General features: G+C 41.7%; 1 protein-coding gene and 1 non-coding gene across 2 annotated transcripts in view; both read right to left on the bottom strand.

Annotated features, from left to right (window-relative positions):
* Positions 1–6404: 6404 nt before the first annotated feature.
* Positions 6405–6477, bottom strand: TRNAE-CUC. The gene has a single exon. It is a non-coding gene; the product is annotated as a tRNA-Glu (tRNA).
* Positions 6478–16839: 10362 nt separating this feature from the next.
* LOC122678176 (cytochrome P450 4X1-like) overlaps positions 16840–17557 on the bottom strand; it is a 40672-nt gene continuing 39954 nt past the window's right edge. The window contains exon 12 of the mRNA XM_043878743.1: positions 16840–17530. Coding sequence (XP_043734678.1) covers positions 17362–17530 — 169 coding nt within the window. The 3' untranslated portion in view covers positions 16840–17361. The remainder of the gene's footprint in view (positions 17531–17557) is intronic.

The raw sequence follows: 17557 nt of genomic DNA on the forward strand, positions 1-17557 counted from the left end.
TGCAGCAACCCTCTGTCCTTCTCCTTGTTCTCACTCTTGCTTCATGCTCCAACTATCCTCCACACACGGTCACTCGAGAGACCTTTCCCAGAGTCAAGCGGGACCCAGCCCGTCACACCTGTGAGGTGAGCCTCCCTCCTCCAGGAGTGGGCCTGGACTTGAAGCCAGACTTCCCTGGGCAAATCCTGTCCTGCCAATTTTATTTATTTTTTGTTTATTTATTTTTTCCAATTTTATAATAGCATGATGTTGGGCAAGTTAGTAACGTAGGTGCATCTCAGCGTCTGAATATGAAAATTAAGGGTAAATTGATGCCCGTCTTATTGGGTTGCAGTGAACAGTAAATGAGTTAATATATGTTCAGGAAGCAGAGAGTAAATAAATACTTAGTGAGTGCTAGCAACAGACATCTTTCTTTTCCTCTTTTGCCTGCAATGTCTTAATTCGCCACGAGATGGCACTCTGCTACGTAACTACAAGCTTTCCTTCCTCCCCTACCACAGTGCTTCACATCTCAGTGCCTATTTGTTTATGTTCTGGGCTTATGTTTCCCATTCTGCCAGCCTCACCAACTTCAAGAACGCTTTCTGATACATCGTTCCCACTCCAAACTCACCAGGTGGATTATATTTTCTATCTGCGAGCTCCTGGAGGGCATGACATCTCCGGGTCCCTGGGCAGAGTCCCTACACAGAAGAAGAGCTGTGTCTGTCAGAGGAATGAATATGTGTCAGCCAGTCCCAGCTCAGCCACTTAAATGATTTGCATGATCTTGGGCAAATCACTTTACCTCTCAAGTTTTTTTTTTTTCCTTAAATGGACATCAAAGAGGCTCTACAACATATTTCTGAAGACAGTCCAGTGCAAAGCCTTAGTAAGATCTGACATGGTGTAGACCCAGGGCCACCTTGCCCAGACACCTGCCTGCCAACCATGGAGCATTCTCATTGCCCATCAGCTATTACCCACTTGTGCTTACTCCTGTCTGCTATCCCAGTTGAGGGTATTAGAAATGAGTTTACCTCTTCCTCAAGGTCCTTCTTTATCAAGAATGGTCTGGAGTCAGTCTGCAAGCTGGCTGGGCTGGGTGGGCTGAGGCGTAGTTGATGGTTCAGCTGAGTCCAGTGGGCTCCCATTTGCCTGGAAAGCACAGGCTCAGCCTCTCTGTCCCTGAAAGCCCCACTGTCCTCCTGAATGAGGCTCTCCTGGGCCTTGTTTCCTTCACTCTGGTTCCTGATGTCCCAGCTCTGGCTGGGGTGGGACACTGCCTCTGTTTGGATGACCTTAGTCATTGTGCCTCTCCCATAAAAACCCTGCAAACAATGGTTCTGCCTTAGGACAAACTCCCAGGAATGGGATGACGCCATGAAAGAATATAAGCATTTTTGAGGCTCTTGCAAAGTACATGCTCACCAGTGATTTCTTTAACAGTTGAAGCCTTTTATACTTAATCATGTCACTGTCAACAGTGTGGGTGGGGGAAGATTCCAGTTTGCTTTGGTGCCAAACACTTAAAAATTGTTCACAAAGTACAATACTTTCTTTTTGCCAAATGTCTGTTCTGTCCTTTCTCCTTTCTCCTTATTGCTGGCAGTATCTTGAAAAGCCACCAAATGGCAGCTCTCACACACAATCCTTGGGATGCTTAATGCTACCAGCAACCCCTTTTCCTATTTGTAGAGGGGAATCTGCCCAGGCCGAGGGTCTGAGCGTACTGACCACTGATAGGATCCCTGAGAGATGGGGTGGCCCAAATGGAGAGATCCCTGGTTGGAAGTCAGGTGTTTGGGATTCTAGAACTTGTCCTGTCCTGCCTGAAGTTTAGCTACCATTTATTTCCTGAGGACCATCACATCAGGAGCATCCAGCACCAGGATTTGTGTCTATATTTGCAATTCCTTTTCCTGTGCACTGGCTCTCTTAAAAATTGTATGTATCCCACTGCAGATAAGCTGGAATTTCCATGTCTGCAATGGCATCCTCAGGCATGGGGACTAGGTTGTTCTCTGTAGACCCTATCTCTGCCTAAATACCCCATAACTGCCTCACTCCATGTTAAGCAAGAGTTCTACAGGGTATGGTATCCTATAACATTCCAAATGGAAACTCAGATACAGGGCTATCTATATTCAGAATTCCTTGTAAATATCTAGGGTTTTTATATACCCTTATCAATTTACCCATTCCCTACAGAGTGTAATAGGAGACTATAAGATGATGCAGTTACTTGCTGTTAATCATAAGGGAAGGTAGCTGAGGATAAAGCTGTCATGCAGAGATATGCAGAGATGAAAGTAATCTAGATGTTGAGTTGGAGCCTAGATCAAACTGTGCTTGAAAGCCACACTACGACTAGTTACATGAGCCAATAATTTCTTTTTGCAGTTGAAGTCAGCTTGAGTTTTTGATGTATTTTTTTGTGGGTTACACCAAAAGGAAACCTATGTGATCCAGGAGGATATCAGGATTATTTCTACTAGTTGTTAAAACCAATCAGAAGTATCCTAAATTATACAATTTATCCCCAAACCATATAGATGTATTTTGGCATTATATTTATCTTCATATTCTTCCTCTGGTAATAAAATTCCTTCATTAATCATTATATGAGGAGACTGAATATTAGAAACATTCTTTAGGAACACATGGATTCCATTCTTAGACTTTAGGATTATTTGGCATGTGAGTACGGGAGGCTTGTAGCAGTCTGGAGTTAGCTCGAAGTGGAGCAGAGTCAGGGCCAGGGCCATTTTGCATTTAGCCATGACAAATGCTGCCCAATGCAGTTCCTGGGGACATCAGGGAGGAAAAGTAATACTTGATAAATCTGTATATTATTAGAAACATGAGACAATCTTTTTATATATGACACCTTTTCCAGGGAAACAAAATCCCTATTCTAAACCAAACCAAGTTTGCGATAAAATCCAGGAAAGGTTTTAAGTATACTGGGATCATAAAGTTCCTTTGTGTCAAGACTAAGTGATAGTGAATTGTATCCACAAGTGATTCTGCAGGATCCGTAGAACTAGAAAAAACTTTCCAAATTATGGAGAAGAAACACTAGTTTTACTATTATTCGTTTAGAAATCTGTGCAGTTGAGCATGAGAATGTTTTTTTTGACAGAGACAAAAGAGGGTTTTTAATAAGTAAAATATGGAGCATGTAATGTTTTACATTCACAATTCCGCTCTCTGTTGCCACGACAATTTACCCGAGCTTTGAATTTGCAGTAAAGAGCATGAGAATATTAAACCCGGTATGCTCAGTTGACTACGCTGATTGGTAAAGCAGGTTTTTCTCATACCATATTGGAGCTTCCCTGGGGGCTCAGATGGCATGGCTGCAATGCAGGAGACCCAGGTTAAATCCCGAGTCAGGAAGATCCCCTGGACAAGGGCATGGCAACCCACTCCAGTATTCTTGCCTGGAGAATTCCACCGACTGAGGAGCCTGATGAGCTATAGTCCATGGGGTCGCAAAGATTCGGACACGACTGAGCAACTACTATGGGAAAGGGACATTAGGAACTTAGAAGAGGAATTTAGATTGTGCCTGGGTGCTGCCAATGTTGCCTTGTCTGGGGTGGAGATGACTGGCATCAATACATGCCCACTTGCCAAGGAACAGAGCTGTCCTTTATGAAATGAACTGATCTCTTTGGGGGCTCGTCTGAACTCCCTGGCCATAAAAGCAGACAAGCCAGGTAACGTGGTAGGGAGCCGCTGTAGTGCCAGTGAGCTGTGGGGTTAGAGTGAGTAAATTTTGTCAAGCAAGCACCATTGTACACTTCCATCCTGTTTACCAGCTTGAGTCTTTACCTTGATCCAGCTGAGAATGGTAGGAAGGCATAGGAGTGTCTTTTTATTCACAATTTTCTTTGGAGAATCTCAAGGGGTAAAGATCTGTAATGAGAGTGAAGGTCCTCCACTTCCCCCCACCCCTAGACTCTACACATATCATGAACATTGCAATTCCTAAAGCTAACTCTAGGAACTGACAAAGCCTGGGTACTACAAGCCTAGCCTGATGCTCCTAAAGGCCTGCCATTGAAAACACATCTGGAGCAAGCAGAGACTACAATCTAGGGGCAGATCTAATATGTCCCTAGGGTAAAAAGCAACCATGAATCATTAGGACAATTAAAATACAATCTGACTTAGCCAAATCTATTGAGTTCATCATTTTCCCTTCAGGCTTCCCTTGTGGTTCAAATAGTAAAGTGTCTGCCTGCAATGTGGGAGACCTGGTTCGATCCCTGCTGGACATGGGACAACAGACTGGTTCCAAATAGGAAAAGGAGTAAGTCAAGGCTGTATATTGTCACCCTGCTTATTTAACTAATATGCAGTGTACATCATGTGAAATGCTGGGCTGGATGAAGCACAAGCTGGAATCAAGATTGCCAAGAGAAATATCAATAACCTCAGATGTGCAGATGACACCACCCTTATGGCAGAAAGTGAAGAGGAACTAAAGAGCCTCTTGATGAAAGTGAAAGAGGAGAGTGATAAAGTTGGCTTAAAACTCAACATTCAGAAAACAATGATCATGGCATCTGGTCCCATCACTTCATGGCAAATAGATGGGGATACAGTGGCTGACTTTATTTTTGGGGGCTCCAAAATCACTGCAGATGGTAACTGCAGCCATGAAATTAAAAGATGCTTGCTCCTTGGAAGAAAAGCTATGACCAACCTAGACAGCATAGTAAAAAGCGGAGACATTACTTTGCCAACAAAGGTCTGTCTAGTCAAGGCTAGGATTTTCCCCTGGTTGCTCAGCTGGTAAAGAATCTGCCTGCAATTTGGGACACCTGGCTTCTGTCCCTGGGTTGAGAAGTACCCCTGGAGAAGGAACTGACAATCCACTCCAGTTTTCTTGCCTGGAGAATCCCCATGAACAGAGGAGCCTGGCAGGCTACAGTTCATGGGGTCACATGACTGAGTGACTAAGCACAGCACATGGTTTTTCCAGTGGTCATGCATGGATGTGAGAGTTGGACTATAAAGAAAGCTGAGCGCTGAAGAATTGATGCTTTTGAACTGTGTTGTTGGAGAAGACTCTTGAGAGCCCCTGGACTGCAAGGAGATCCAACCAGTCCATCCTAAAGGGGATCAGCCCTGAATATTCATTGGAAGGATGCATGCTGAAGCTGAAACTCCAATACTTTGGCCACCTGATGCGAAGAATTGACTCATTGGAAAAGACCCTGATACTGGGAAAGATTGAAGGCAGGAGGAGTAGGCGACGACAGAGGATGAGAGGGTTGGATGGCGTCACTGACTTGATGGACATGAGTTTGAGCAAACTCTGGAAGTTGGTGATGGACAGGCAAGCCTGGCATGCTGCAGTCCATGGGGCTGCAAAAAGCCGGACATGATTGAGTGACTGAACTGACTCATTATCCTTTCACAGTAAATACCTGCCTTTGTCATATACAAATTGATAAGGAACCAAATTATTTATTACTCTTTTCCTTTGTCTTGGGTTCCCAATAGACTGAGCTAGTGACTTGTACAAAGTTTGTGTGTGCGCACTCAGTTGTGTCAGACTCTTTGTGATCCCACAGACTGTAGCCCATCAGACTCCTCTGTCCATGGGATTTTCCCAGCAAGAATACTGGAGTGAGTTGCCATGCCCTCCTCCAGGGGATTTTCCTGACCCAGGGATCGAACCCATGTCTCCTGCATTGGCAGGCCGGTTCTTAACCACTGAGCCACCTGGGAATCCCTGTGCAAAGTTCAAGGGGTGGCAATTCAAATGATCAAGTCATTCAGATCCTGGCCTCTCCACCTCCCCATCTCTGTGGGAGGTTGTGGGTGAGCACAGCCTGGATTTGGACTGTATGGTGGCTCTGAACACTGGTTGACAGCCAAGAATCATGCTCTTTCTCTCCCAGACCCTGCAGGTCTCTCCTTCCTTCTCACCCTCATTCAGGTTAACTTTAGGTGTAAATGAGAGTGGGATTTTTGAAGGTCTAAACTCAAATATGCGCTATTTGTTACAAGGCAAAGACTTTATAATGTTGCTACTTTAATGATTTCCAGTAACAAATTGTTTGTGATATATATCATAGCTCAATGACTAGCTTGACTTTATGAATAAATGAAAGTGGGGTGCAAGGTGGTTAAACGACGTTGTGTCAGTCGACTAATCACATGCCTTTTACTTCCCAAAAGGATATGATGTGTCTCTGTTGAGGAGGAGTCATCGTGGAACAGTGGCAACTTTATAAATGGGAAATATTTTTCTTTTCTTTGTTTTATTTTTAAATATTTATTTATCTACTTGGCTGCCCTGAGTCTTAGCTATGGCACATGGTATCTTCTGCCTTTGTTTGCAGCATGCAGGATCTTTAGTTGAGGCATATGAACTCTTAATTGTGGCATGTGGGATCTAGTTCCCTGACCAGGGATTGAACCTGGGGCCCCTGCCTTGAGAGTGCAGAGTCTTAGCCACTGGACCACCAGGGAAGTCTCAAAGTAATTTTCTTTTAAAAGCACAGAAATTTTGTTCTGTTTTCTCTTTCCTAACCTAGGGATGGTTGTTCTAACCATGGCCTCTACTGTGAATATCTTCTGTTCCCTCCTATCCTTGCTGACTATCTTAGATGCCACTGGGAAGAGTTTGGGACTGTCATACCTGAGGGTCTTCCCATATAGCAGGGTTGTCATGAAGAGTCCAAATTGTTATAGCCACGCTTTCTGGGAAACAGACTCACTCAGAAGGACAATGCAGATAGTGGTGTGCAGTTTATTACGCCGGCGGGCCCAAGGCAGAGTCTCCTCTTAGCCAAGGACCCCGTCCAGCATTTGTGAAAATCTTTTATACCCCATGTGTACGTGTCCAAACCCACCACCTACCCAATGTGTATGTGTCTAAACCCACCACCTACCCCATGTGTACGTGTCCAAACAGTCAATAATCAATAAGCCCGCAGTTACATTCCAAATAGTTAATAACCGATAAGCCTGTGCTTACATTATTTTTTTTTAATTAATTAATTATTTTTTTCAGTGGGTTTTGTCATACATTGACACGAACCAGCAATAGATTTACACGTATTCCCCATCCTGATCCCCCCTCCCACCTCCCTTTCCACCCGATTCCTCTGGGTCTTCCCAGTGCACCAGGCTCGAGCACTTGTCTCATGCATCCCACCTGGGCTGGTGACCTGTTTCACCATAGATAATATACATGCTGTTCTTTCACAACATCCCACCCTCATCTTCTCCCACAGAGTTCAAAAGTCTGTTCTGTATTTCTGTGTCTCTTTTTCTGTTTTGCATATAGGGTTGTCGTTACCATCTTTCTAAATTCCATATATATGTGTTAGTATGCTGTAATGTTCTTTATCTTTCTGGCTTACTTCAATCTGTATAATGGGCTCCAGTTTCATCCATCTCATTAGGACTGGTTCAAATGAATTCTTTTTAATGGCTGAGTAATATTCCATGGTGTATATGTACCACAGCTTCCTTATCCATTCATCTGCTGATGGGCATCTAGGTTGCTTCCATGTCCTGGCTATTATAAACAGTGCTGCGATGAACATTGGGGTGCACGTGTCTCTTTCAGATCTGGTTTCCCCAGTGTGTATGCCCAGAAGTGGGATTGCTGGGTCATATGGCAGTTCTATTTCCAGTTTTTTAAGAAATCTCCACACTGTTCTCCATAGCGGCTGTACTAGTTTGCATTCCCACCAACAGTGTAAGAGGGTTCCCTTTTCTCCACACCCTCTCCAGCAGTTATTGCTTGTAGACTTTTGGATAGCAGCCATCCTGACTGGTGTGTAATGGTACCTCATTGTGGTTTTGATTTGCATTTCTCTGATAATGAGTGATGTTGAGCATCTTTTCATGTGTTTGTTAGCCATCTGTATGTCTTCTTTGGAGAAATGTCTGTTTAGTTCTTTGGCCCATTTTTTGATTGGGTCATTTATTTTTCTGGACTTGAGCTGCAGGAGTTGCTTGTATATTTTTGAGATTAATCCTTTGTCTGTTTCTTCATTTGCTATTATTTTCTCCCAATCTGAGGGCTGTCTTTTCACCTTACTTATAGTTTCCTTTGAAGTGCAAAAGCTTTTAAGTTTCATTAGGTCCCATTTGTTTAGTTTTGCATTTATTTCCAATATTCTGGGAGGTGGGTCATAGAGGATCTTGCTGTGGTTTACGTTGGAGAGTGTTTTGCCTATGTTCTCCTCTAGGAGTTTTATAGTTTCTGGTCTTACATTTAGATCTTTAATTCATTTTGAGTTTATTTTTGTGTATGGTGTTAGAAAGTGTTCTAGTTTCATTCTTTTACAAGTGGTTGACCAGCTTTCCCAGCACCACTTGTTAAAGAGGTTGTCTTTTTTCCATTGTATATCCTTGCCTCCTTTGTCAAAGATAAGGTGTCCATAAGTTCGTGGATTTATCTCTGAGCTTTCTATTCTGTTCCATTGATCTATATTTCTGTCTTTGTGCCAGTACCACACTGTCTTGATGACTGTGGCTTTGTAGTAGAGCCTGAAGTCAGGCAGGTTGATTCCTCCAGTTCCATTCTTTTTTCTCAAGATTACTTTGGCTATTGGAGGTTTTTTGTATTTCCATACAAATTGTGAAATTATTTGTTCTAGTTCTGTGAAAAATACCGTTGGTAGCTTGATAGGGATTGCATTGAATCTATAGATTGCTTTGGGTAGAATAGCCATTTTGACAATATTGATTCTTCCAATCCATGAGCATGGTATATATCTCCATCTGTTTGTGTCCTCTTTGATTTCTTTCATCAGTGTTTTATAGTTTTCTATGTATAGGTCTTTTGTTTCTTTAGATAGATATATTCCTAAGTATTTTATTCTTTTTGTTGCAATGGTGAATGGTATTGTTTCCTTAATTTCTCTTTCTGTTTTTTCATTGCTAGTATATAGGAATGCAAGGGATTTTTGTGTGTTAATTTTATATCCTGCAACTTTACTATATTCATTGATTAGCTCTAGTAATTTTCTGGAAGAGTCTTTAGGGTTTTCTATGTAGAGGATCATGTCATCTGGAAACAGTGAGAGTTTCACTTCTTCTTTTCCTATCTGGATTCCTTTTACTTCTTTTTCTGCTCTGATTGCTGTGGCCAAAACTTCCAACACTATGTTGAATAGTAGTGGTGAGAGTGGGCACCCTTGTCTTGTTCCTGATTTCAGGGGAAATGCTTTCAATTTTTCACCATTGAGGGTGATTCTTGCTGTGGGTTTGTCATATATAGCTTTTATTATGTTGAGGTATGTTCCTTCTATTCCTGCTTTCTGGAGAGTTTTAATCATGAATGGGTGTTGAATTTTGTCAAAGGCTTTCTCTGCATCTATTGAGATAATCATATGGTTTTTATCTTTCAATTTGTTAATGTGGTGTATTACATTGATTGATTTGCGGATATTAAAGAATCCTTGCATTCCTGGGATAAAGCCCACTTGGTCATGATGTATGATTTTTTTAATATGTTGTTGGATTCTGTTTGCTAGAATTTTGTTAAGGATTTTTGCATCTATGTTCATCAGTGATATTGGCCTGTAGTTTTCTTTTTTTGTGGCATCCTTGTCTGGTTTTGGAATTAGGGTGATGGTGGCCTCATAGAATGAGTTTGGAAGTTTACCTTCCTCTGCAATTTTCTGGAAGAGTTTGAGTAAGATAGGTGTTAGCTCTTCTCTAAATTTTTGGTAGAATTCAGCTGTGAAGCCATCTGGTCCTGGGCTTTTGTTTGCTGGAAGATTTTTGATTACAGTTTCGATTTCCTTGCTTGTGATGGGTCTGTTAAGATCTTCTATTTCTTCCTGGTTCAGTTTTGGAAGGTTATACTTTTCTAAGAATTTGTCCATTTCATCCAAGTTGTCCATTTTAGTGGCATAGAGCTGCTGGTAGTAGTCTCTTATGATCCTTTGTATTTCAGTGTTGTCTGTTGTGATCTCTCCATTTTCATTTCTAATTTTGTTAATTTGGTTCTTCTCTCTTTGCTTCTTAATGAGTCTTGCTAATGGTTTGTCAATTTTGTTTATTTTTTCAAAAAACCAGCTTTTAGCTTTGTTGATTTTTGCTATAGTCTCTTTAGTTTCTTTTGCATTTTTTTCTGCCCTAATTTTTAGGATTTCTTTCCTTCTGCTAACCCTGGGGTTCTTCATTTCTTCCTTCTCTAATTGCTTTCGGTGTAGAGTTAGGTTATTTATTTGGCTTTTTTCTTGTTTCTTGATGTGAGCCTGTAATGCTATGAACCTTCCCCTTAGCACTGCTTTTACAGTATCCTATAGGTTTTGGGTTGTTGTGTTTTCATTTTCATTCATTTCTATGCATATTTTGATTTCTTTTTTGATTTCTTTTATGATTTGTTGGTTATTCAGAAGCGTGTTATTTAGCCTCCATATGTTTGAATTTTTAACAATTTTTTTCCTGTAATTGAGATCTAATCTTACTGCACTGTGGTCATAAAAGATGACTGGAATGATTTCAATTTTTTTGAATTTTCCAAGACCCGATTTATGGCCCAGGATGTGATCTATTCTGGAGAAGGTTCCGTGTGCACTTGAGAAAAAGGTGAAGTTGATTGTTTTGGGGTGAAATGTCCTATAGATATCAATTATGTCTAGCTGGTCCATTGTGTCATTGAAGGTTTGTGTTTCCTTGTCAATTTTCTGTTTAGTTGATCTATCCATAGTTGTGAGTGGGGTATTAAAGTCTCCCACTATTATTGTGTTACTATTAATTTCCTCTTTCATACTCGTTAGCATTTGCCACACATATTGCGGTGCTCCTATGTTGGGTGCATATATATTTATAATTGTTATATCTTCTTCTTGCATTAATCCTTTGATCATTATGTAGTGTCCTTCTTTGTCTCTTTTCACATCCTTTATTTGAAAGTCTATTTTATCTGATATGAGTATTGCAACTCCTGCTTTCTTTTGGTCTCCGTTTGCATGAAATATTTTTTTCCAGCCCTTCACTTTTAGTCTGTATGTGTCTCTTGCTTTGAGGTGGGTCTCTTGTAGACAGCATATATAGGGGTCTTGTTTTTGTATCCATTCAGCCAATCTTTGTCTTTTGGTTGGGGCATTCAACCCATTTACATTTAAGGTAATTATTGATAGGTGTGGTCCTGTTGCCATTTACTTTGTTGTTTTGGGTTCACGTTTATACAACCTTTCTGCATTTCCTATCTAGAGAAGATCCTTTAGCATTTGTTGAAGAGCTGGTTTGGTGGTGCTGAATTCTCTCAGCTTTTGCTTGTCTGTAAAGCTTTTGAATTCTCCTTCATATCTGAATGAGATCCTTGCTGGATACAGTAATCTAGGTTGTAGGTTATTCTCTTTCATTACTTTCGGTATGTCTTGCCATTCCCTTCTGGCCTGGAGGGTTTCTATTGATAGATCAGCTGTTACCCTTATGGGAATCCCTTTGTGTGTTATTTGTTGTTTCTCCCTTGCTGCTTTTAATATTTGTTCTTTGTGTTTGATCTTTGTTAACTTGATTAATATGTGTCTCGGGGTGTTTCGCCTTGGGTTTATCCTGTTTGGGACTCTCTGGGTTTCTTGGACTTGGATGGCTATTTCCTTCCCCATTTTAGGGAAGTTTTCAGCTATTATCTCCTCGAGTATTTCCTCATGGCCTTTCTTTTTGTCTTCTTCTTCTGGGACTCCTATGATTCGAATGTTGGGGTGTTTCACATTGTCCCAGAGGTCCCTGAGGTTGTCCTCATTTCTTTTGATCCTTTTTTCTTTTTTCCTCTCTGTTTCATTTATTTCCACCATTTTATCTTCTACCTCACTTATCCTATCTTCTGTCTCCGTTATTCTACTCTTGGTTCCCTCCAGAGTGTTTTTGATCTCATTCATTGCATTATTCATTTTTAATTGACTCTTTTTTATTTCTTCTAGGTCTTTATTAAACATTTCTTGCATCTTTTCAATCTTTGTCTCCAGGCTATTTATCTGTAACTCCATTTTGTTTTCAAGATTTTGGATCATTTTTATTATCATTATTCTAAATTCTTTTTCAGGTAGATTCCCTATCTCCTCCGCTTTTGCTTGACTTGGTGGGCATTTTTCGTGTTCCTTTACCTGTTGGGTATTTCTTTGCCTTTTCATCTTGTTTAGATTGCTGTGTCTGGACTGGGCTTTCTGTATTCTGGAGGTCTTTGGTTCCTTTTTATTGAGGAGGATTTACCCAGTGGGTGGGATTAGACGATTGGCTTGTCAAGGTTTCCTGGTTAGGAAAGTTTGCGTCGGTGTTCTGGTGCGTAGAACTTGATTTCTTCTCTCTGGAGAGCAATGGAGTGCTCAGTAATGAGTTTTGAGATGGGTCTATGTGTTAGGTGTCACCTTGGGCAGCCTGTATGTTGACGTTTAGGGCTACGTTCCTGCGTTGCTGGAGAATTTGCTTGGTATGTCTTGCTCTAAAACTTATCGGCTCTTGGGTGGTGGTTGGTTTCAGTGTAGGTATGGAGGCTTTTGGACGGTCACTTATTACTTAAAGTTCCATGTAGTCAGGAGTTTTCTGGTGTTCTCAGGTTTTGGGCTTAAGTCTCCTGCCTCTGGATTTCAGTTTTATTCTTCCTGTAGTCTCAGGACTTCTCCAACTACACAGCACTGATAATAAAACTTCTAGGTTAATGGCGAAAAGATTCTCCCCCATTAGGGGCACCCAGAGAGGTTCACAGAGTTACATGAAGAAGAGGAGAGGGAGGAGGGAGATAGTGTTGAGCAGGAGGAGAAAAAGGGGGACTCAAGAGGAGAGAGTCAGATCTACGCCGTTGTCTGTTCCCAGAATGTTCTCCGTAGCCCAGACACCCACCAAGATTCACAGAATTGGATTGGGAAGAAAAGGAGAAAGGAGGAAATAGAGGTGTTCTGAGGTAGAAAACAGAGAGTCAAGATTGGGAGAGAATAATCAACACACTCCTGAATAAAAATGGGAACTGAATATTGGATACTTAAATGTTCACAATTTATATCATATATTGAAAAACAAAAATTAAAAATCTAGAGTAGAGATTAGACTCTTAAAAATACTATATTAAAAACAACAACCAAAACACACACAAAAATTTTTTTTAAAATATATATGAAGTTCAGTTTAAAAAATAGGGCTTCTCTTTTTTTTTTTTTTTGGTAAGGTTATAGTGTATTGAAAATGAAAATTAAGGAGTAGTAGAGGAGTACTAGAGGACTTTAAAAGAAATAAGAGAAAAAGAAAAATAGAAAATAGAAGAGAAAAAGGAGAAAAAAAAGAAAGAAAGAAAAAAAAAGAATTTTCCCTAATTAAAAAAATCGTAAAAATCTATGAAAATGAAAGTTAAGGAGTGATGGGGGAGTAATAGGGAATTTTAAAGGAAAATAAAAGAGAAAAAAAAAATAAAAAAGAAAAAATTAAAAAAAAAATTTTTTTTCTTATTAAAAAAAAAAAAAGTAAAAATATATCTAGGAATTTCTCTGGAGCTGTTGCGGTCAGTGTCGGTTCAGCTCAGTTTCAGATATCTCCTCGTTCCAGCTTACAGTTCTCGATATCTACAGGCCTCTTCCGGTGTAATCGGTGTTTTCTACAGGGATTTTAATCTGTTGCACCGCTCTCTCCTGAAGCGGTTCCCTTTGTTTATTTGGCTTCTGTTTGTGTTTGCCGGTCTCTTCAGAGCCTCATTTCCGCCCTGACACAGGCGGGCGGAGGCGGACTCTTATTCAGGTAGCTAGTTCTGTCGCGCTGCTGGGAGGGGCTGACGCTGCGGGGATGGGCTGGCGCTGCCGGGAGAGGCTGGCGCTGGCGCTGGTTTCTCGGTCTGCGCTGCTTAGGATCCCGGCCGCTCGGCGCGCAGCTCCAGCCCTCGGGTGATCCACAAAAGCACGGAACAAAAGGCTGAGTCCGCTCTTGTGCCTTCCCCGTCAGAGCGGTCCAGGCAGCCAGGAGTTTGACCGGCGCACTCTCTCTGGCTGCAGCGCACCCTCTCCCTTCCACGGTCCCAATCTCGGTTTCTGCCGGCGCCAGTCGGGTGTGTGCGCCTTCCCTCTGCCTCCCGAGCCCGTCCCCGCCCGCGTCGGTCGGGTGCCTGCGCGCTGTGTCTCGCCGCGACCTGCTACCTCCGGCGGGTCCGGGCCGCCCGCAGTCTGCGAGCCCCTCTCCGGACTCTCTCGGTCCCCCCGTTCCGCGAACGGCCGGCAGCGAGTTCGGGCCGGTCAATTTTCTCTCTCTTCCCTGCTCTCCCACAGTTCAAGCCGGCAACTCACAAAAGCTCCCTCCGATTGTCCTCAGGGCACTCAGGCCCGGACCCTACCCCAAACAATGCCACCCCCTCCTCTCCGTGCCGCCCCCACTTGCTGGTGGCGGATGCGGGTGTCTGGGGCACCTTTCTGCTGAGAGTTGCTTTTAGGCACGTAATCTGTGGGTTTTATTTATTGTTTCCCTCCCAGTCAGATTGCCCTCCTAGATTCAAACACTTCCCCCAGGCCCGCCAGTGCGAGGGTTTCCCGGTGTCTGGAAACGTACTCTAAAGACTTGCTTCCCGGGATGGATCTCCGTCCTTAGCTCTTTTGTCTCACTTTTTATCTTTTATATTTTGTCCTACCTCCTTTCGAAGACAATGCGCTGCTTTTCTGGGCACCTGATGACCTCAGCTAGCGATCAGAAGTTGTTTTGTGAAGTTTGCTCTGCGTTCAGATATTCTTTTGATGAATTTGTAGGAGAGAAAGTGGTCTCGCCGTCCTACTCCTCCGCCATCTTGGCTCCGCCCCCCTTCTTCCCATTCCTTCTTATGTCCTCTCACTTGCTCAAAGGCAGATGCGGTGGCAGGAGCTGGCAACTATCTCAGATCATTAACTGAAAGCCAAGTGCTGAAGATGGAGAACAAGAAGACTGAAGGAGCCTGGATGCCTTGACAGTCTTGTAGAGCAAACCATGCTACCAACTCTGGACCATTTGCCTCCCTGAGACTTTAATGTGAGAGAGAAAGAAATTTCTATCTGGTTTAGGTCTCTCTGTCTGGGGGTCTTCTTGTTAAGAGTGGGTTATTATTGATGTGATCAGTGCTTTCTTTCCACTTACTGCTACCCATATTGTTAAGATTAGTTTGCTTTTACTTGGCAGGGATCATGTTTCAGGGCTATTTAAACTGTCCAGCTACATGCCATAATTTTGCTGCTACGAGGCACATGAGGAAAAGGAGGGCTAACTTCCATTAGCATCTTTCAGGTTTCAACTGAAGTGTCACCTTCTCAAAGAAGATTTTCTAGACAACCCCATCTAAAGTAAATTCCCCTTAAAAATAAATACCATACGATATCACTTATATGTGAAATCTAAAATATGGCACAAATGAACCTGTCTGCTAAACAGAAACAGACTCACAGACATAGAAATCAGACTTGTGGTTGCCAAGTGGAAGGGAGGGGAGGAGAGAGATGGACTGAGAGTTTGGATTTGGTAGATGCAAGCTATTACATTTAGAATGGATAAACAACAAGGTCCTACTGTATAGCACAGGGCATCATATCCAATCTCCTGGGATAACCTAACTGCCATCCCTTAACGACACCCCTACACAGCTTGAAGGGGCATCCCTGGTAGCTCAGCTGGTAAAGAATCCATCTGAGATGCAGGAGACCCTGGTTCGATTCCTGGATTGGGAAGATCCACCAGAGAAGGGATAGGCTACCCACTCCAGTATTCTTGGTCTTCCCTAGTGGCTCAGCTGGTAAAGAATCTGCTTGCAATGGGGGAGACCTGGGTTCAACCTCTGGGTTGGGAAGATCCCCTGGAGAAGGGAAAGGCTACCCACTCCACTATTCTTGCCTGAAGAATTCCATGGACTGTATAGTCCATGGGGTCACAAAGAGTTGGACATGCCTGAGCAACTTTCATTTCATTTTCCTGGGAAAAATCTGGGAAAAGAATTTTAAAAATAATGTATATATGTGTAAAGCTGATACAGCAGAGATTGGCACAACCTTGTAAATCAACTATACTTAAGTGAAAAAAAGTAAGTTCCACTGGATTACTGTCTAGCTCAGCCCACTCATTTGTTTCATGGCACTCAGTATTAATACAATTTGTATTTATCTACTTGGTAACCATTTTCCACTTTAGAATAGAAACTCCATGAAGGCAGGGACCATGTCTATTAATCCACTGAGTATCTCATATGTATCAAATATTGGCACCTATACATCAAATATGTGGTGAATCTCGAAATCATTAAGAAATTCCTTGGAGAAGGAAATGGCAACCCACTCCAGTATTCTTGCCTGGAAAAGTCCATGGACAGAGGAGTCTGGCGGGCTGAAGTCCATGGGATTACATGACTGAGCATGTGTGCACGAGGGTGGAGGGAAATGGGTTGGTAGCAATAAAGTGGTAGAACTAAAAAAAAAAAAATTCCTGTTGAGGCTTCACAAGAGTTGTTAGCATCAGGAAACTATGTAGAATATCTTGATAATATTCCAAACAAAAACCTTCTTATCCCAGACTCAAATCCCATAGGCCATAAAGAAAAGTTTACATATCTTACTTCATGAAAATGTAGAAGTCCCATATGATAAAAGACACCATAAATACAATTTTCAAAAAGCAAAAGAATGGGGGAAAAATTACAAAGAAAAGTTATAATCAAGGATTATTATCCACAACATGTAAAGAACTTACATGAATCAGTAAGAAAAAGATAACTTCATAGAGAAATAAACAGATGACATATACATCACAGAGAACAAAACAAAGATAAACATAAATGGCCAATAAGCATGTTTTGAAAACTAAAAATGACATCTCCAATAATAGAAAAAGAGCTAAAAAAATTATAGTATATTCACATGACAGAATTTCACGAAGTCATGATTAGAAATGAGATGTATTTTATTGAGTGAGAAAAGCAAGAACAATATGGATATGATCCCATAGATAAGAACACGTACATACATATGCATATATGAAATGTACAGGAAAAAGTCTGAAAGAATGCATCCCAAACTATTCTGTTTTTCGGAGAAGCAGTAGGATTGGGCAGGGAGGTGTGGCTATGTGAAATGAGATTTTTACTTCTTACTCCATAGCTTTTCTAGTGTTGTAAATCTTTTATCCTGAGCATACAGTCATCTATTATGAGTGCAATTCTGAAAGAGATTTTCAAATAGCAGAAAATATACGGGAGCCACTTACAAAACTCTTGATTTTTGCATTAGTAATAACCAAAATCAAACAGAAAGGATGAGAAGATCTCTGAATCATACAGAAACAGATCTAGGTGACACTCTATGTTACCATACTTTGATTACTCTCTATTTTCCTGGACCTTAAGCTGTAATTTAACTTTAAGACAAAATGTGTATAATCATCATATCCTAGGCTCTAACATTAGGGGAGTTTCTTCAGGTGCAAGTAGACCCCCTTCTGGGGTTTGATGAAAATATAGGGCATGAAGACAGGAGGCTTGGTGGGCTCTGCTGTCATCTTGAAGCGGAGCAGAATCAAGGCAACGATCACTTTTATCTCAGCCATGGCAAAATTCTGCCCGATGCAGTTCCTGCAGACACCAAGAAAAAGAGAGACT

This window comes from Cervus elaphus, chromosome 20 (assembly GCF_910594005.1).
Source record: "Cervus elaphus chromosome 20, mCerEla1.1, whole genome shotgun sequence".
NCBI lineage: Eukaryota > Metazoa > Chordata > Mammalia > Artiodactyla > Cervidae > Cervus > Cervus elaphus.